At 35.1% G+C, this 21,075-nt stretch overlaps 1 protein-coding gene and 1 non-coding gene across 5 annotated transcripts in view; both read left to right on the top strand.

Annotated features, from left to right (window-relative positions):
- The window catches only part of MAP4K5 (mitogen-activated protein kinase kinase kinase kinase 5), a 163,794-nt gene that overhangs the window by 108,448 nt on the left and 34,271 nt on the right, over positions 1-21,075 (top strand). For 3 of the 4 annotated variants that reach the window (XM_055088413.1, XM_055088412.1, XM_055088415.1), the window contains exons 14-21: positions 1,459-1,537; positions 11,039-11,097; positions 12,119-12,186; positions 13,753-13,795; positions 14,431-14,641; positions 15,497-15,594; positions 15,763-15,804; positions 16,684-16,768. In XM_055088413.1, coding sequence (XP_054944388.1) covers positions 1,459-1,537; positions 11,039-11,097; positions 12,119-12,186; positions 13,753-13,795; positions 14,431-14,641; positions 15,497-15,594; positions 15,763-15,804; positions 16,684-16,768 — 685 coding nt within the window. The remainder of the gene's footprint in view (positions 1-1,458; positions 1,538-11,038; positions 11,098-12,118; positions 12,187-13,752; positions 13,796-14,430; positions 14,642-15,496; positions 15,595-15,762; positions 15,805-16,683; positions 16,769-21,075) is intronic. The other variant, XM_055088414.1, reaches the window with a different exon arrangement.
- Positions 9,046-9,152, top strand: LOC112063527 (U6 spliceosomal RNA). The gene has a single exon (XR_002891036.1). It is a non-coding gene; the product is annotated as a U6 spliceosomal RNA (small nuclear RNA).

Below are 21,075 nucleotides of genomic sequence, written 5' to 3'. Positions count from 1 at the left end.
GCTCAGATGAGATTAATTTTCAATGTGTAATTTTCCTCCAGCAGTGATTGGTACTTCAGATATTAACCAAAGGTAGTTAGTTTAAGTCATCCAGGGTTGTCATTTTGGTATGCCATTGTACAGAAGGATGGCAGGGGTTGGGGAGGGGAGGCAAATCAAATTTAGGATATATGCAAGAGATTGCTTGAAATTATGGGCCACCAGCTCTAAACTGGATAGGAAAAAAAGTGAAGATAGGAGAAATGCATGTGGAGAGTGAGAAAGTAATGGATTGATGGACTTGAGATTTCAGTGTGAGCATTTAAAAATTATTGGAGTAAATGAGAGAGTAAGTTCAAAGGATGCGAAGTTTGGAGTATTATGTGAATTCATATATCAGAGCAGATGACTGAGTCCAGGATATGATCTTAATAGTGTAGAGTGCATTGAAGTATGGTAGAAGGTCTTCAGAGATAAGGTCAGAAGACTTAAATCCAGAGCAGTGGTCTTTTGAAGTCCTTTGGTATGATGGTGGGTCTTAAAGTAGAGAGAAATCTGAGCCACTGTCCGAGTCATCAGTGAATGAGAATGAGTCATCAGAAATTTGGTAGATAGGGGTTGAGCTGAAGGCATTGTTTCAAAAGATCAGGAGCTTATACAAAAGGGTGGAAGTGGTAAGCTTTCTCCCTTGGTTTGCTACAAGACTCTTAGTCTCCCTCCATATAGTATTTCTTCCTTCTATACCCTCTTACATACTTAATCAGGTTACTCTTAAAGCTGACCCTTGTGGCGGCACTCCCTTTCTGTAGAATCTCCAAAAAATTCTTTTGCCAAGAAATTTTGCCAAGACAATCAGAGCCTTTCATGATGTGGCTCATCCTCAAGTCTGTCTTTCCAGCTTTGTCATCCCTTCACTTAATGTTCACTGCAGTCAAATAATAACCAACTCCAATTCCCCTAAACACTCCACAATTTACTTTTTTTCTTGTATCACTTTGTTCATATTCTTTGTGCTGTCTAAAATGCTTTTCCCACCTTTCTGCCCATTCAATGCCTACTTGTCCTTCAAGGCCTCACATAAGATTACAGCTCTGTCATGAAGAATTTCTTTACCCCTTCAGGTGGAAGTCATTTCTTCTTCCCCTGGGCATTAATAGTAATCTTAATGAATGCCACTTATCATTTTCTAATCTTATAAGTGTTTGTGTGTCTTATCTTCCTAGAGTATAATCTCTTTTGAAGGTAATATTTCCATTTGATTTTCTTTGCATCTCTTCAGTATTTTTTACAGTATAAACATGGACTAAATGAATATACTTTTAAAGTATCTTAGTGTTCATTTTAAAAAATATTTATCCTGTAATTTATTAGTAGTCATGCTTGTCAATAAATAATAATTTAATCAAAAAGAGAAAGTTTGACCTTCTAACTTTGTCATTGAATTTTTTTAAAGTGTATGTATTATGTTTATATTCACAGCCCCATGCAATCATTCGTCATACCATTAGATCTACGAACAGGAATGCCAGAGCTGAACGGACAGCTTCAGAAATAAATTGTATGTGTTTGGTATACATTTTCAGTTGGTGGTTTTGGAGGGTTGAGCTGGGTGTTCTTGTGGAATTTTTTGGAATAATAAAATCTCACTGTGGCTACATACTTTAACATAACAGGATACCTGTAAAATAAAGGCTGCTTTTCTGGCTTGTAATGGAATTCTCTTGGTTTTATAATTAAATAGTTTTTATTTTCTAATTATAAAGTCAATATATGTCTATTGCAGAAAATTTGCAAGAGGAAAAAAGTAGAAAATTAACATTGCCCATAATCATATCACCCAACACCAGCCCACAGATAATATTTTGCTGAATTTCCTTCATGTTTTTTCACGTATAGTTTTACATGACTGAATTTATACTATACATAAAATTTTGCTTAACATAGAAGTATTTTCTGTGTATTAGCCTAGGCTTTGTAACCGTTATGTTTAATGGTTTTATCCTCTTTTCTTGAGTTGATATATTGTAGCTCCTATTTTTGGACCTTTGGGTTGGTCTCAATTTTTTAAGTCAAGTTAACAATAAGGTGAATATTTTCTAAAATGCATAGTTAAAGGGGGAAATTGAGTTTTAGTCAATAAATCATTGACAGCAATTTTATATTAACAATATTTGTCATTTTAGCTACATTAATTTGGAAGAACAGATTTGCAAAGAATTTTTAGGTATAAGTATATTGACTTAAATGCATAATTGTTTCAAAAGAGGTTTAAAGTAGTTTACATTAAAATAAGCCATAAATAAAAATTATAAACCATAATGGAGGAAGATAATTTATTATATATTTAGGCTAACTAGAATTATTGCAGATGAGCATTTTGTTTTTTTTGAAACCAGACATTACTAGCTTTCTGGATACAGCTTTGGAAATCTAGGTCATTGGAGAGTTAGAATGTCCTTCCCATATCAGTTGTTTCAGTCATATCTTTTCATAGTTACACCAATAATTCAAGATTTTCTGTGTTTGTTAGTCCCAGATTGCTGATATGTTCTTATGCTATCTTCTTATATAATCCCCAGTGAACTCTCTGGGCTTCCAATACCAGACAGAAAAGTAGCAAAGTTATATTCCATTAAAAGCTATTGTGTTTATTTTGTGCAGCTGTATAGTATTCAATTAATGTAGTCTAAGTGTATCTTTTCTTGTATGGCTTTTGTCTTTTGTGTCATATTTAGTGAGGTCTTCCTGATTTTAAGGTTATAAAAGGATTTTCCTATTGTTTCTTCTTGTATTTTTACAGTTTCATGTTTTTAATATTTAAATGTTTGATATAAGGTATTAACTTATTTGGTAGAAGGTATGAAATATGAATTCAACTTCAGTTTCATTCTAAATATCTACCCGTTTGCCTCAATGCTATTTATTAAAAACTTGATATTTTCGCTAATAGATTTGATATGCCATCTTTATTATGTACTAAATTGCCACATATATTTTAGGGCTTTTTCTGGAAATTCTATTCTGTTGCATTAATATACCTAGTCCTGTGCTGGTCTCATACTTCTGATTATTATGTCTTTATAATACCTGTTAAAATGTGATAGAAATAATCCTCCTCCTACTGTCCCTCACCCCCTCCACACAAACACGCACACAAACACCATGTTGCTATCCTTTTCTGTTACGATATTTGGCTATTGTATTTTCCCTATATAAATGTAAGAATCAGCTTACCAAGTTAAAAAAAAATCAGTGTTTTTACTGAGATCTCATAAATTTTTACACTAACTTATAAGTGTCCGGAGTACTAATGTCTTCATGGAATGAGCCCTATGTGCTTCATGTACCAGACAGAAGACAGTAGAATTGAAGTTCATTTTATTGGTCGATTTATCTTTAAATTCTCCCAAGTCTTCTTTTGTGTCCATCAGGATTGTTTTATAGTTTTGTTTTTGTTTGTTTGATAGATTTCATACACACCTAGTTAGTTCTATTCTTAGTTTTTTGTTTGTTTTTTAAATTGATCTGATAATTTACATATAGTAAAATGCTTAAGTGTACTACACAGTGAATTTTTAAATTTGTATACACTCATGAAACTACCACCCAGATCAAGATATAGAACATTATCAGAATCTCTGAAGGCTTCCTCATGCTCCTTCACAATCAATACCCTTCCATCTTCCTGTATCCCCCTGCCCTCCCACCGCCCAGGCTAATCACTATTCTGATCTCTGTCACTGTAGATTGGTTTTTACCTGATCTTGATCTTAAGATAAATAGGATTAACCAGTATGCACCTTTTTTGCCTGATTCCTTTTGCTCAACATTATGTCTGTGAGAGTCATTCGTGTCATGTGTAGCAATAATAGTTTATTGTTTTCATTGTAATATTTCATTGTATGATTATACCACAATTTATCCATTCTTTACTTGACAGACATTTGATTTGTTTCTAGTTTGGGCCTATTATGATTATTATAATCATCCTTACTATGTGTTTTTAGTGGACATAACTAATTATTATGATCCTGGCCTGATCTAAGACCACCAGGGACAAATGTATAGTCCAACAAAGTCAGTTTTATTGACTCCTTGCAATGAGGGAGAATACGTACCAGAGGAACCATGGAACATCTCATTAAACAGGAAAAGAAGAGTTAGGGGGTTTTTGGAAAAAGTGGAGTTCAAGTGAAATTTAGGTGAAAACTTAAAGCAAAGTAGGGATGTGTATGAAAGAGTCTATCCTGTAAAAATAGACTCAGAGGCCTGTTTCCTTGGAAACTTGGAATGTTGTATTCAGTAACCCTTTATTTGAAGCTCTGTATGTAGGTTGGAAATTGAGGCTGCTTCTCTCTCACTGACTTGAATCTTCCAGGCAAGAATGGAATGGTTCATTTTAATGAATATGATTTCATACAGCAAAGTTTCTGACAGTCTGTGATTTTAGAGAATGATGTTTCTCAGTAAGATAGCATTGGTAATCCAGAGATGGGGGGTCATCATGTGATACTTTACATATGCAGCATATCCTTGGGAGAAACATTGTTTCTTCTTGACTTTGCATTTGGATTTATGTCTGTCCTCCCAGTCTAATGATTGGCAAGGCAGATTACTTTCTCATTCTGATCCAGATATGGGTTACCTAAATTCCCTATTTAAAAAAAAAAGTTTTCATCTGAAAAGTCACCTTTTGGTTGAGTCCAGTTGATGCCAAAAGCTCGGCCTCTGTGCACTGGTGCCAGATCGAATCTCGGAGACAGAGTTTGGGGTGAAGTAGAGAAGAATAGCTTTATTGCTTTGCCAAGCAAAGGGTGACAGAGAGGGCTCCTGCCCCTAAAAACTATGTGTCCCAACCTGGGAGGATTTGATGAGGAGTTTTATAACAACTGTTCAAGGGTGGTGTTGCTGATAAGATTAGAGTGTGTGCAAGGCCTCCACTCTTCTAATCTGGCCTCAGGTAATCTTGATGAGCTTCTCTGGTTCTTTTAATGTAGGCTCAGGTGGTCTTTCTCTGGTATGAAGAATGCTGACCTCTTAAAAGAGCTTAAAGGCATTGTTATGTGTATCCCTTGAGGTGGAACCAGGACCCTGCCCCAAGGCTGCACTATTGTTCCCTGGCTGCCCCTCCCTTATCTTTGCATCCCTTCCCGGATTAGCATCAGTTGAATCTGCCCTTTGGAATTCAAGGAAGGTCATGGAGGCTGGAGTCAAGAGACGGACAGAAAGGCTGCTTGGTTTCACAGTTACCTAGGAAGCCAACTAATTACAAAGAATTGGCACCAAAGGGATATAGAGGTATCAACAGAGAAAATGACTGCCCAACTGTCAGTTTAAGTGTATGATTTTAGCTGACTCACAAGTAAATTTTAGCCAGGTATTTGGACTCATACCAAGGACTCACTAAGGTTACACAGAGCAGTATTAAGAATAAAGACTCTACAGGTATCATGATTAAGAGGTAACAAGTCTGTCAAAAATCCAAAAGTTTCAACTGGCAAAGGAAGAAAAAATGTAGCTCAAGAGCTATAGTATGCACATTAAAGTATGATAATCAGTGTCTTCGGTCATCTTTTTCCATGGGTCTTGGGCAAATGATTCATTTCATGTTGTCTTCAGCTAGATTCAACAGACTTGTGTAGAAACTGATTTTTGCAGTCATCTACTTCTGAAGATTTTTTTTCATCTCCAGTTTGAGATGTCCTACTAAGACAATCTTGCATTGATTTAAATTGGCCCATGTCTCTATAATTAAGAGACAGGAATACAAGAATCATCACCCTGTTTTACTGTTGTGTTAGTTGTTAACAGTACCTGGCAAGATTCTTATTTATTGAGGTTAGAGAGAAGTTTTCCAGAAGGCAGTTTCTGAGTTCTAAATGAAAAGGTTATTCAGAGGAAACACTTCTTGGACATGTTTGAGTATAAAACTGTGTGTAATGTACAAGTCTCAGCTGTATTAGTCTGTAATAATGTAGAAACTGGAGTTGGGGGCAGTATTCACAGATGTATAAGATGCTCAGTTTTGGGTTCATTGGGAGAGAGTTAATGGGCTCCTAGGGAATTGACCTCATTTTCTTTCAAGCCAAACAAATAAAGAAGCAAAACCTACTTTAGGCTAAGGAGATCTAAGAATTTCTGAAAGTTTACCCAACTTAAGTTTGAAAACTCCATTTGTCCTTTTTATTTCATGTGAAGACTGGGATGATAAAGGTGATAGAGATTTTGAGATGTATTGTCTCACAAATATCCTTAGTAACAGTTCTAGAGAAGTGAGTGTTTACTAGGTAAGTAATTAGAGCTCTCCCTGGTAGGAAACACAAACTCAAGCAGCATTTTTTGGCCATTGTTAAAGTTGAGCCTTTTTAAACAACCTTTGATCCATCCTAGAAATAGACATACAGTAACCAAAACAAAAGTATTTGTTGTCAGGAAAACTATTTATAAAAAATTATCTGAAGTATAGCATACCCATATGTTCTTCTACATTGGTATTTTTTAAGCTGCAGGTTGCAACACAATCCATGACATCAATTCAGTTTTTTTTTTTTTTTTAGGCACAAAATAGCAAGTATTTAAGTGCATCAGTTGGATTCTTAATAGGTACTATACCTTGAAACTTTTGTGCATTTTTTTGTTTGTTGCTTTGTTAGCAATTTGACTGTGATGTGCCTAGGTGCATTTTTCTTTTTGTTTGTTCTATTTGGTGTTTATTGAGTTTCTTAGATCTATGAATTGATATTTTTCATCAAATTGAGGACACTGTTTCTTAGTTTTCTGTCCCAGATTCTCTCTTCTCCTTCTGGGACTCCAGTTACATGTTAGACCACTTGATGTTGTTTCATAGGTCACTGAGGCTCTGTTCTCCCTGACCCCCATAAACACACACAAGGTGTTTTTGTTCTCTATACTTAAGTTTAGTTTCTGTTGCCCTAATTTTAAGTTCATTGACCTTTTTTTCTGTAGTGTTCAGTCTGCTGTTTAAGCCCATCAGTGAATTTTATTTCAGATATTGTATTTTCTGGATCTAGACTTTCATTGAGATAGATAGATAGATTAGGTAGATAGATAGATAGATAGATAGATAGATAGATAGATAGATAGATAGAAAGAAAGAAAAATGGATCGATGGATGGATGGATGAATGGTTACATACATATATAATACACATACATGTATAGTTTCTGTCTACTGATAATTTCCATCTGTTTACTTATTGTGTCCATCTTTTCTCTTAAATCCTTGAATATATTTATAATAGATGTTTTAAAGTCATTGTGTGCTAATTTCAACATCTGTGTCATCTCTGAGTCTATATCTTTTTTTAAACTGGTTATGATTTTTATTTTTTTTCTACTTCTTTATTCATTTTTTTATTGTATCTTGGATGTTGTGATACAACATTGAGTGTCTGGATTTTGATCTCTTTATTTTAGGGTGTTTAAAGCATAAATTAACTGGTAGGTCATTGCAATCCTTTCAAGGCCTGTGTCAGGGTTTACTACAGTATTCAGCAAAGTCTTTCCTCTGGGTGGAAACTCATTTCTTTCCTGGTACTGTGTGATCACTAGAACCTGCATTTAGCTTACAGCACTGTGTTAACTGCTTTTCTGACATACCTTGCATAGTCTTGCTTCGCTTGTGGGCAATTTAGTATGCAACCAAAGACTTCTCTAAGGAAACATAGTTTTCTCATTTCTGGCCCTCTGCCCTTCAAATTCCCACTGCCTAAGCAGACCCAAACTATAGTCTTTCTTTCCTACACCCAGTAAAACTCTCTCTTTGGGTTCTACTTTCTTGGAAGGTACCCCCATGCAGAAAGCCAGGGTGAGTGGGGATCTTAACACCATCTTTCAAGGATTACAACCCTGTGATGTCTGTTAATCCATTGCCTCAAAATAATTGCTTCATAGAGCTTGTGTGCACACGTGTATTTGTGTTACATGTTGTAGTTGTTTATAGCAAAAGGGTAAGTCTAATTCCTGTTATTTATTATACCTATAATTATTATGCCTATAATAAGTAACATCTTTTGGAGATAAATGAGGATGTATAATAGAAGACCTCCCCACCTTTGTATTTTTATAAGCCAAAGACACACCCAAAGGTACTGCCAGGATTTTCTTTTTCTTTTTCTTTTTTTTTTTTTTTAAATTAATTAATTTATTTTTGGCTGTGTTGGGTCTTTGTTTCTGTGTGAGGGCTTTCTCCAGCTGCGGCGAGCGGGGGCCACTCTTCATTGCGGTGCACGGGCCTCTCACTGTCACGGCCTCTCCCTTTGTGGAGCACAGGCTCCAGAGGCACAGGCTCAGTAGTTGTGGCTCACAGGCTTAGTTGCTCCGTGGCATGTGGGATCTTCCCAGACCAGGGCTCGAACCCGTGTCCCCTGCATTGGCAGGCAGATTCTTAACCACTGCGCCACCAGGGAAGCCCCAGGATTTTCTTTAAAGCAAAACAAAACAACTTGAAGTCCGTTCTTGCACACAGAACAATGATACTGGAGACTCTAGCATTCTTTGCCATAAAGCGTGGCTGTAGTAATTTTAGACTTGTCATAAGGAATTTGATTTTTTTTAAGGAATACTTTTCTTATGTGTTAAAGTAAAACATCTTAAATGTTTATGCTGATACAAAAGAAATGAAATTGAAGTTTTTATTTTCAATCACTGATACTGGTATGGATGGATGCAGTTGATATTTTACTATATGTTTAATTGAAATTTATGAGCTCATTTTTCTCTGGTAATTTTTTAAGTCTTGAAATTTGCTGATTATGTAATTATTGAAAATATTTTCTTTCTTTCCATATTTATGCCTTTTATAATTTATCTCTAGACCTGCTTGCCAGTATTTCTAGTTGTGACCAAAAAAAAAAAAAAAATCTTTAACTCATCTCTGTCTCAAATGAGTGAAGTGGTTCTTTGTGAGTTATAGTAATGGCTCTTGAATTAAGATGTTTTTAAATTATTTTAAGAAGTAAGTCATTAATGAACAACTTCTTTTTATTTTAGAATATTTTTGAAAAGTAGATACTATATTTTATGGAATGTCTTTGAAAATTTTATGGTGCTCGCTTCGGCAGCACACATACTAAAATTGGAATGATACAAAGAAGATTAGCATGGCCCCTTTGCAAGGATGACACACAAATTCGTGAAGCAGTCTGTATTTTTAAAATTTAGTTTGACAATAACAAGCACCTAATTAATGTTTCTGAATATAATACAATCCCTCCTGACACGTTGTGGGTATTGCATACACTAGCAACCATTTTATTAAAATATTAATTGCAGTTGGATTTGTTTTGGGATTCACGCATAATCCATTTAGTACATAGCAGAACTAACTCATTTTGAAGGAATTATAAATGAAATCCTCCACAAGTCTATCATTTAATTTACATTGTAGTCAAGGAAGGGGAAAGTTTGCCTTCAGAAAATTCTGTGGCTCTTCTGGGATCTTTGATGTGGCCCACCCTCGCTCTCTCCCTCCCACCCTCCCTTCCTTCCTTCCTTCCTTCCTTCCTTCCTTCCTTCCTTCCTTCCTTCCTTCCTCCCTTCCTCCCTTCCTCCCTCCCTCCCTCCCTCCCTCCCTCCCTCCGACCCTTCCCTCCCTCCCTCTCTCTGGGAAGGTACCCAAAATGTTTTCATGCAGTGTACAGACAAAAACTGCAAAACTCAATCAATCAAACTTACATTCCTGGCTGCATTGGAAATTGGCACCCCCATTTTGGAAAAGTGAAAGCATTTCCTAGAGCTGAATACTTGTCTACCTTAAGATAGCAATTCTACTGCCAGGTACACACAGAAACATGCCCACATGTTCACCCACAAGACACTTATTAGAATGTTGGTTGCAGCACTATTTGTAATAGCCCCAAACTGGAAACTACCTGAATACACACCACCAGTAGAATGGGTAAATAAATTATGGCACATTCCCATAAAGGAAGAGTGTACGGTATAGCAATGAGAAGGAACCATCTACAAAGCTCAGAAACAAGCAGAACTAATGCATGGTGCTAGAAGTCAGGAGAGCAGCTATCCTTGGAGTGGGGAGTAAATGGGAGCGTTTGGGGTCTGGTAATGTTGTCTCTGTCTGGCTTCTGGTTATGTAAGTGTTCAGTTTGTGAAAATTCATTGATTATGACAGAGCACTTTTATGCATGTTATATTTTAATAAAATTTGCAAAAGCAAACAAAAAAAGAAGGAAAATTTTATGACTTAATGTTTTTATTTAGTGTAATGAATTATATAAGTACTCTGTATTGCTTCACAAATCTTGGTTTTAGGAATAAAGACAACTAGATACTTTTTGAAAGTGCTTTTTTTTAGTGTATTTTGTTTACCAAGATTGTATTTAGGAAACTTGTATCTCTATGATGCAAGTGTATATTTTAATTTTTTTGGTCTTTTAGTCACATTATGTCTTAAAATTTAAAAATTCTGTGTACTTTATGAGTAGATAATAAGCCATCCTTTTCTCTGATTTACAGACTATTTCATATAAAAGAAGTTACTCTTTGACTATTAGGAATAATTCTAAAATTGGTCTCATTAGGCCAAATAAAGTACACATTTAGGAAAATATAATATTAGATTCCTGAATGCCATAGTAATATTTAATTTGACAAATATTTGTTCTTTTTAGATAATTATAGGTGATTTGGCAGGGCGGGGTGTTCATCCTACCATAAAGTTGTAGTTTAAATTAGTCTCAAGACAGAGTCTATAGCCTAGATAGAAACATCCTTAAAGTGTTTGCTTAAGTCACCTACTTTTAATTAATTTTTAAAAATCTTTTATATACAAAATTGCTGTTTAATTTCCTGATTCCAACCAAGAAGTAAGTAGAATTGTTAGGAAGATACCAAATTGTTTCTTTTGGTGAGCATAAAGGAAGGGGTCCTCTGTAGTAAAAAATTAAGAGTTTTTGTCTTTTCCTCTTTCTTCTCTTCTCCTCTCTCCCTTCCCCCCTCCCCAGTACACATGCTTCTCATCACATTTCCAGGATTGATCCTTTAAGATAGAATTTGTGAATATATGTTATATTTTACAGTTGACAAATTACAATTTGAACCTCCTCTGAGAAAAGAAACAGAAGCACGGGATGAAATGGTAGGAATAATGACTTTTAAAGTATTTTACACATTAAAATTTGAGAAAAGTTATAGTCAGGTGTACTTTGACTAAAGAACAAAGTAATATACTTTTCAGAGCATTGATTTCGATAACGTATTTCACACATTAAAGTTTGAAAAAGCTTCTGGTTAGGTGTATTTTGACTAGGGTACAGTGTGTAATATACCATTTTAACCATTCATTTTGACACTTCTGAGTCTTTTGAAGAATTCACATTAATTTATTAAGTATAAGGAATTTGATGCTCAGCTTTAAGCTCTCAGGATCTTTTTACTTAATGGTTCTGTTAGATTTGTAGTATGATTTTGCATTGCCTTACTGTTTTTAATATTTATTTGTTAGTATAGCTTTTTTTTTTCTAACCATTGCTCTTATTTTGAGATTACTATTTGGTTAACCCTTTTTTTAACTAAAAAGAAAGAAACAATAGATAGAGCAAGATATTATTAGAGTCAGCCTAGATGTTATCCTAACATCTACTTTATTTTTAACTGATAGTAAAAGTATAGTTTTTAGAGTAATTGTCTTCTGTTAATGGATCTCTTCATTCTTAACATCTGCAAGTGGTGCTCTTCCTACCGTATGTGTTGCTGGACAATAAATTTTCAATTTCCATGCTAGTCAGAAAAAGTATGGCACCAGTAAATTAAAGGTGATTGAATAATACAATGTTTAGTTCTCCATGCTAATGGAGTAGTGATGCACATAATTCAAAGTTAACATTTTTCTGTTTTGCTTTGGAATATACTAGCATATTGGTAAACAGGGCTTGTCACATTTTAAGCTGTAAGTATGTTTATAGATTCTGTTAAGTTTAAGTCATCTAATAATGAGTTATTGACATAAATGTGTCAAATGACAGCAAATGTAGCTAGAGATTAAACCGTTGAAAGCCAAGATGATTAATAATCATGACAATGAATATGTTCCTGAATCAAATAAAATGAATGATACCTGTTATAAGGTAACATTTTAAACTCTTTTTTTACCTTCACAGGGAGTGTCTTCAGACCCAAACTTTCTGTTACGGTGGAATCCTTTTGTTGATGGTGCAAATACTGGCAAGTAAGTTGTTTTTCTAGCTTAACTTTATTTTACTTAATTATATAAGAACAGTATTTGATGGGGAGTGCTTTATTCTCATAAGCTTTAATTTTTTTCTTATAGAAGTTGTACTATGCCTTTTGTCAGTGAAAAGCTTCTGACTTTTTTTAATTGACCAAAGGCATAATGTGTTGATCATTAAGGCTTTGTGGTTTTGTTCTTTAAATCAAAATACAGTACGTGTGGTGTTAATATACTGAAAGATGAGCTACATGATCTCATGGGAAAAAATACGATAGTAGGAATCAGAATGCCCCAATTCCATCTCTGCAATGTGGTTACTTCATATTCTAGACTTGTCTTTCCTCAACGATTAAGTGACAGGGCTGACCTAGATGAGTTGTTTCAAACCTATTAGTGCATTGCAGTGCCTAGAAAGCTCTTTGGAAATACAGATTCCTGGATCCCTACATTAGGCCTATGGATCTGGGGTTAGCAGAGTATGGCCTGTAAGCCTATAAACCAGATCTGGCCCAATGCCTATTTTTTGTACATTCTACAAACTAGAATGATATTTACATTTTTTAATGGTTGAAAAAAAAAAAGAAGAATGTAATTTTGTTACACGTGAAAATTATATGAAATTTAAATTTCAGTGTTCATAAACGAAAGTTAGTTGGAACACAGCCATGATCATTAGTTTATATATTATCCATGGCTGCTTTCACACAATTAAAGAGTTAAGTAGTTGTGACCACTATATGATTCATAAAGCCTACAAGATTTACTGTCTAACCCTTTATAGAAAAAGTTTGCTAACCCCTGCTATAGAATACAGTCTTTGGGAGTGGAATCTAAGAATCCTGAAAGCTTCCCAATTGATTGCAATGACTATGGATAAATGTGTGGAACTAGTGGGCTAGATGAGTGATTCTCAAGTTTTGATGTGCCTGGAGGATCACCTGGAAATCTTGGTAAAATGCAAATTCTGATTAAGTAGATCTAGAGGGTGCATTTATGAAAGTTTCCATGGGAATTCCCTTGCAGTCCAGGGGTTAGGACTCTGCGCTTTCACTGCTGAGGGCCCTGGTTCAATCCCTGGTCGGGGAACTAAGATCCTGCAAACTGTGTTGTGCAGCCAGAAAAAAAAAAAAAAAGAAAAGTTTCCAGGTGATACCAATGTTGCTCATCTGTGGACCCCACTTGGAGTAATAAAGGGTTTGATGATACAGCCATCTGAATCTACAATTCACTGTGGATTCCAACTCTAAAATTCCGAATCTCTTTTTCACTACTAAGTTTAATTTCGTTTTTATTACATATTAAATGTTGCAAAGCATAATGATAAAGTAAAAAACACTTTGTATTCACTTTATAAAAACTCTATTTTATAGTCATACTAATACAGTTTGACAGAATGAGATCTTAGGTCTTCCTATAGCTTTTAAAAATACTCTGTACCATGATCTAATTGTCTTTTATATCCCCTGAATAGAAGCAGATTTTAATGCACATGTAATGCTCTCTCTGTGTTTTATGTTATTGTCATTTATCACCATCTAAATTGCATTTTTCTCTTTGTATTAGATCAACCTCAAAACGTGCAATACCACCTCCCCTACCTCCTAAGGTGAGCTACTTAAAGATTTTCAGCAATATATCCTTGTTTAAATAATAAAATAAATTTTTCAAATAACTTCATTGAATTTATTCAAAATTCTCTTAAATATGTTTTAGGATACAGTTTTCCTCAAGAGCATACTATGAAGATGTAAAAATATATTAAAGAAGATTTCATGAGAAATATAATATTTTTATAGCTATTAGAAAAAGGCAAAGATAGGTTATTACTCATTTGAGGCAATACTTGACCACATGGAGAGGAGAGGAGTTCATCATTTACAGTCCTCATTTATTACTACAGTTGGACAGTGCACTAGAGTCATACTTTATTAAGTCACTTTCCTTGCTTGTTTGTAGTTATTAAATATTTTGTGGATTATGTATGTGATTTTATTGGTTATAAAAACATTATCAGTTTGGGGTTAGGGCTGCTTAAAAGTCACATGGCAAGTTCATAGTTGTGTTGGGATAGTAACTCAGCTCTTGCTTACCTTGCTTACTTGGCCCAGTGAATTGAACTATACAGGAGACAGTAAAAAAGGCATATTCTCCTCCCCCTAAAGTCTTTGATGCATAATAATAACAAAGTGTTAATGTTTTATGTCCAAATTTATTAAAGTACTTTCGTGTCTTATTAACTAGCCAAGGATAAACAGTTACCCTGAAGACAACCTCCCAGATGAAGAAAAATCATCAACTGTAAAACGTTGTCCTGATTCAGAGAACAGAGCTCCCCAAGTTCTCAGAAGACAGAGTAGCCCAAGTTGTCGTCCTGTAGCTGACACTTCCTCTATTGGTATGGCTAGCAGTATCAGCAGGCCTGGAATCCATACAGCTAGATACTGTGATCTCGGTAAATAAATCAAAATGAAGGCTGAAAAGAAAGCCATTTTGTTCATATTTTAAAGAATGTCTTTTTCCTTTAGTCAATCTTACTACTGTTTGAAGCTTTGTGAATGTTCTTTAAAGTTCCACATGGGTGGACTGTAAATAGATTCAATCCAATTCAACCCTGATTTGATCCCTTACTAAATATTATAGGATCTAGAAAGATGAATGGATGACCCTGCCCTCTGGAAGTTCAGGGTCTATAGCAGAAGTTATACCCATGTGCGCATAATATCAGACAAGACATTTTGTTTAAGTGTCTCCTACAGTAAGTAACTATATGTAACAATGCAAGAGATCTCTGAGGGAGATAAGGATAGGGAACAGAGGAGGTAGGCCCTTGCAGAGTATTAAAGGGCTTGGTGAGCCTTTAATAGGTGGAACCAAGAGAACAAGAAAGAATGAACAAATGCACTGAAGCAGGAAAATCTAGAACGTGTTGGAAGTACAGTCTAGTATGGTAGAAGTGTGAGCTTTTGAAGGGTATATACTGGGAGATAGGACTTAAAAAGGTAGGTTGAAGTTAAATTATGAAAGGCCTTGAATATCAGCATTAGTAGGTCAGATTTCATTTTTCTCATAATATGGAAAGACATTTGTTGTTTTCATGGATTAAAACCACTGCTATAGATGCACTGCTGCCTCTACATGAGCTAGAGAAAGGCACCAGAGATACTTTTAACTCATCTGACAGTAGAGAATATTTCCCTGTAAAGGAACACCCAAATGGAAAACAAGTACTGGGGGGAAGGGGAAATTATTTTTCAAGGAAAGTACTTATTTGTATGGTCATTCAACTTTTAACCATGATTTTCTTTAGGAAATGGTGATGGTATTTCAAAACTGATTAGTGAAAACACAGAAGGATCAGCGCAAGCACCACAGTTACCACGAAAAAAGGACAAGCGAGATTTCCCTGTAGGTATAACAGGCGTTTGGTGATTAGTTGTAAATAATACTGTATTTATCATATAAAGGGCATAGTCTCTTTAATTCAAGAATTTGAATAACTGGATTTCTAAATGTATAAATTTTTTCTTAAGGCTTTAAGAGGTCTTACAGTATTAAAAATCACTTTTTCCACAGAAACCAGTAATCAATGGCCTCCCACCCACCCCAAAAGTGCTGGTAAGGAATATTTTTATGTGAACCACTTGCCAATTTTTCTCTCTTTAGAAGCAACAGAATATTGTTTATTTGCTATCAAGTATCTTGAGCCATTGAAAGGAAGGATTCATAAAATACAAAGGCATTAAATGCATTTGGATACATTTCATGTACCCTAATTTGAGTGAGTTAATTAGAATTGGATAAATTTCACTTTTTATAAATACGGACAGTTGGGTTCTCTGATTAGCCTACAGAGGCCAATTTAATTTTAATGTGATGATATTACTAGTACTGTGTCCTCTTCATTATGTTGGTTAAATATCTTTCTACCCCTGAAGCCATTTTTACATTGAACTATACACAGTGAAAAGGAACAGGGAAGCTTCTGTTAACTCTTGTTCTCTGGCCCTTCAGTAGAACCTACCTAAGGTAGTTCAGCCAGTCATATGAATGGGTGCCTTATAAATTGTACCTTTTTATACAGTAAAAGTTTAGTGTAAATATCAGTCTTTTGTCTTTCATCACTATTATGGAGGTATAATGCAGTTATAATCACTGTGATGTCAATAAAATCATTCATTGTTTCCCATTATTTAATGTTAGTCCTAAAGATAAATAGTGATGTAAAATTCCTAGAATGTATCATTGACATGTGTAGACGTTTTGATAAATTTGATATTTTTGCTGTAAAATAGTGGATTACACAAGGAAACAGTATAAAACTCTCTTCATAGAAAGGGTTAAATTATATCAAAATATGAATTTTGTTTTGTAATGAGACCATAAGTATATGCAAATGAGAGTCAGTTTAGCATTTCATAATAATCTTAGCTATTTTCTAAGAATGTATAAAATTATCTAATCAAATAAGTCAACATTTCTTTCTTTATAAATAAGATGGGAGCATGTTTTTCCAAAGTTTTTGACGGCTGTCCTTTGAAAATAAATTGTGCAACATCCTGGATACATCCTGATACAAAAGGTAACATTTCTGAATTTTTATATATATCTCCAACAAAATATTTATTATCAGAAAAGATCCTTATGATCAGTGAACTGAGGGCTTTTTACTTTAAAAGTTCAACTTAGAGACTAAGGAGTGTAGGTATTATACTATTTAGTGTAACAACCTAAATTGGTAAATAGTTTTAGTTTAAGGCATCAGAATTCAAGAGTGAGTATACAGGAACAGTTCCTGGTTAAAGGAGACTAAAGAGACATCACAACTGATTGCAACCATAATTTGGCATTTTCATTTATGTAAAAGGACAATACTGAGACAATTGATAATCACTTTCAGTAAAATCAGGATATTAGAAAATAGTATCGTTTCAGTGTTAATATCCTGATTTTGATCATTGTTCTGTGGTTGTATAAGACCATTTTTTTCTTTTTAAGAAATGCACACGAATATTTAGGAATAAAAGGGTATCATGCTCATAACTTAAACAGTTCAGAAAATGAAAACAAAAATGTGTGTACAGAGAAAGAAGGATAAAAACAAAAGTAGTAAGTGTTAACTTTTTGTGTGTGTGTGTGATCATATGGTCTTTTTTTTTTTTGAATTTTTGAATTTTATTTATTTTTTATACAGAAGGTTCTTATTAGTTATCTATTTTATACATATTAGTGTATATATGTCAATCCCAATCTCCCAATTCATCACACCGCCACCACCCCCGCCACCCGCCACCTCCCCCCGTTGGTGTCCATACGTTTGTTCTCTACATCTCTTTTTCTATTTCTGCCCTTCAAACTGGTTCATCTGTACCATTTTTCTAGGTTCCACATGTATGTGTTAATATATGATATTTGTTTTTCTCTTTCTGACTTACTTCACGCTGTATGACAGTCTCTAGATCCATCCACGTCTCTACAAATCACCCAATTTCATTCCTTTTTATGGCTGAGTAATATTCCATTGTATATAGGTACCACATCTTTATCCATTCGTCTGTCTATGGGAATTTAGGTTGCTTCCATGACCTGCCTATTGTAAATAGTGTTGCAATGAACATTGGGGTGCATGTCTCTTTTTGAATTATGGTTTTCTCAGTGTACATGCCCAGTAGTGGGATTGCTGGGTCATATGGTAGTTCTGTTTTTAGTTGTTTTTTTTGTTTTGTTTTGTTTTTTTTGCGGTACGCGGGCCTCTCACTGTTGGGGCTTCTCCCGTTGCGGAGCACAGGCTCCGGACCCGCAGGCTCAGCGGCCATGGCTCACGGGCCCAGCCGCTCTGCGGGATCTTCCCGGACCGGGGCACGAACCCATGTCCCTTGCATTGGCAGGCGAACTCTCAACCACTGCGCCACCAGGGAAGCCCTGTGTTTTTAGTTTTTTAAGGGACCTCCATACTGTTCTCCATAGTGGCTGTATCAATTTACATTCCCACCAATAGTGCAAGAGCGTTCCCTTTTCTCCACACCGTCTCCAGCATTTCTTGTTTTTACATCCCCACCAACAGTGTAGGAGAGTTCCCTTTTCTCTACACCCTCTCCAGCATTTCTTGTTTGTAGATTTTGTGATGATGCCCATTCTAACTGGTGTGAGGTGATACCTCACTGTAGTTTTGATTTGCATTTCTCTAATAATTAGTGATTTTGAGCAGCTTTTCATGTGCTACTTGGCCATCTGTATATCTTCTTTGGAGAAAGGACTGTTTAGGTCTTCTGCCCATTTTTTGATAGGGTTGCTTGTTTTTTTAATATTGAGCTGCATGAGCTGTTTATATATTTTGGAGATTAATCCTTTGTCCGTTGATTCGTTTGCAAATATTTTCTCCCATTCTGAGGGCTGTCTTTTTGTCTTGTTCGTAGTTTCCTTTGCTTTGCAAAAGCTTTTAAGTTTCATTAGGTCCCATTTGTTTATTTTTGTTTTTATTTCCATTACTATAGGAGGTGGATCAAAAAATATCTTCTTGTGATTTATGTCAAAGAGTGTTCTTCCGATATTTTCCTCTAAGAGTTTTATAGTGTCCGGTCCTACATTTAGGTTTTTAATCCGTTTTCAGTTTATTTTTGTATGGTGTTAAGGAGTGTCCTAATTTCATTCTTTTACATGTAGCTGTCCAGTTTTCCAAGCACCACTTATTGAAGAGACTGTCTTTTCTACACTGTATATCCTTGCCTCCTTTGTCATAGATTAGTTGACCATAAGTGCGTGGATTTATCTCTGGGCTTTCTATCCTGTTCCATTGATCTATATTTCTGTTTTTGTGACAGTACCATACTGTCTTGATTACTGTAGCTTTGTAGTATAGTTCAAAGTCACAGAGTCTTGATTCCTCCATCTCCTTTTTTTTCCCTCAAGACTGCTTTGACTATTCAGGGTCTTTTGTGTCTCCATACAAATTTTAAGATTTTTTGTTCTAGTTCTGTAAAAAATGCCATTGGTAATTTGATAGGGATTGCATTGAATCTGTAGATTGCTTTGGGTAGTATAGTCATTTTCACAATATTGATTTTTCCAATGCAAGAACATGGTATATCTCTCCATCTGTTGGTATCGTGTTTAATTTCTTACATCAGTGTCTTATAGTTTTCTGCATACATGTCTTTTGCCTCCTTAGGTAGGTTTTTTCCTAAGAATTTTATTCTTTTTGTTGCAAAGGTAAATGGGAGTGTTTCCTTAATTTCTCTTTCAGATTTTTCATCATTAGTGTATAGGAATGCAAGAGATTTCTGTGCAGTAATTTTGTATCCTGCCACTTTACCAAATTCACGGATTAGCTCTAGTAGTTTTCTGGTGGCATTTTAAGGATTCTCTATGTTTAGTATCATGTCATCTGCAAACAGGGAGAGTTTTACTTCTGCTTTTCCAATTTGGTTTCAAAACTGTGTTGAATAACAGTGGTGAGAGTGGACATCCTTGTCTTGTTCCTGATCTTAGAGGACATGCTTTCAGTTTTTTGCCATTGAGAATGATGTTTGCTGTGGGTTGGTCGTATATGGCCTTTATTATGATGAGGTCGGTTCCCTCTATGCCCACTTTCTGGAGAGTTTTTATCATAAATGGGTGTTGAATTTTGTCAAGCTTTTTCTGAATCTATTGAGATGATCATGTGGATATTATTCTTCAATTTGTTAATATGGTGTATCACATTGATTTGTGTATACTGAAGAATCCTTGCATCTCTCGGATAAATCCCACTTGATCATGGTGTATGATCCTTTTAATGTGTTGTTGGATTCTGTTTCCTAGTATTTTGTTGAGGATCTTTGCATCTATATTCATCAGTGCTATTGGTCTGTAATTTTCTCTTTTTATAATATCTTTGTCTGGTTTTGGTATCAGGGTGATGGTGGCCTCATAGAATGAGTTTGGGAGTGTTCCTTCCTCTGCAATTTTTTGGAAGAGTTTGAGAAGGATGGGTGTTAGCTCTTCTCTAAATGTTTGATAGAATTCACCTGTGAAGCCATCTGTTCCTGGACTTTTGTTGTTTGTTGGAAGATTTTTAATCACAGTTACAATTTCATTACTTGTGATTGGTCTGTTCATATTTTCTATTCTTTTCCTGGTTCATTCTTGGAAGGTTATACCTTTCTAAGAATTGGTCCATTTCTTCCAGGTTGTCCATTTTATTGGCAGAGTTGCTTGTAGTAGTCTCTTAGGATGCTTTGTATTTCTGTGGTGCCTGTTGTAACTTCTCCTTTTTCATTTCTAATTTTATTGATTTGAGTCCTCTCCCTCTTTTTCTTGATGAGTCTGGCTAATAGTTTATCAATTTTGTTTATCTTCTCAAAGAACCAGCTTTTAGTTTTATTGATCTTTGCTGTTGTTGTCTTTGTTTCTGTTTCATTTATTTCTGCTCTGTTCTTTATGATTTCTTTCGTTGTACTAACTTTGGGTTTTGTTTGTTCTTCTTTCTGTAGTTCCTTTAGGTGTACGGTTAGATTGTTTATTTGAGATTTTTCTTGTTTCTTGAGGTAAGCTTGTATTGCTGTAAACTTCCCTCTTAGAACTGCTTTTGCTGCATCCCATCAGTATTGGATCGTCGTGTTTTCATTGTAATTTGTCTCTAGGTGTTGTTTGATTTCCTCTTTGATTTCTTCAGTGATCTGTGGTTATTTAGTAACGTATTGCTTAGCCTCTATGTGTTCGTGTTTTTTACGTTTTTTTCCCTGTAATTGATTTCCAGTCTTATAGCGTTGTGGTCTGAAAAGATGCTTGATATGATTTCAGTTTTCTTAAATTTACTGAAGCTTGATTTGTGACCCACGATGTGATCTATCCTGGAGAATGTTCCATGCGCACTTGAGAAGAAAGTGTAATCTGCTGTTTTTGGATGGA

The sequence above is a fragment of the Physeter macrocephalus genome, chromosome 11, assembly GCF_002837175.3.
Source record: "Physeter macrocephalus isolate SW-GA chromosome 11, ASM283717v5, whole genome shotgun sequence".
Classification (NCBI taxonomy): Eukaryota; Metazoa; Chordata; class Mammalia; order Artiodactyla; family Physeteridae; genus Physeter; species Physeter macrocephalus.
This window is presented reverse-complemented; position numbering and strand designations above follow the sequence as displayed.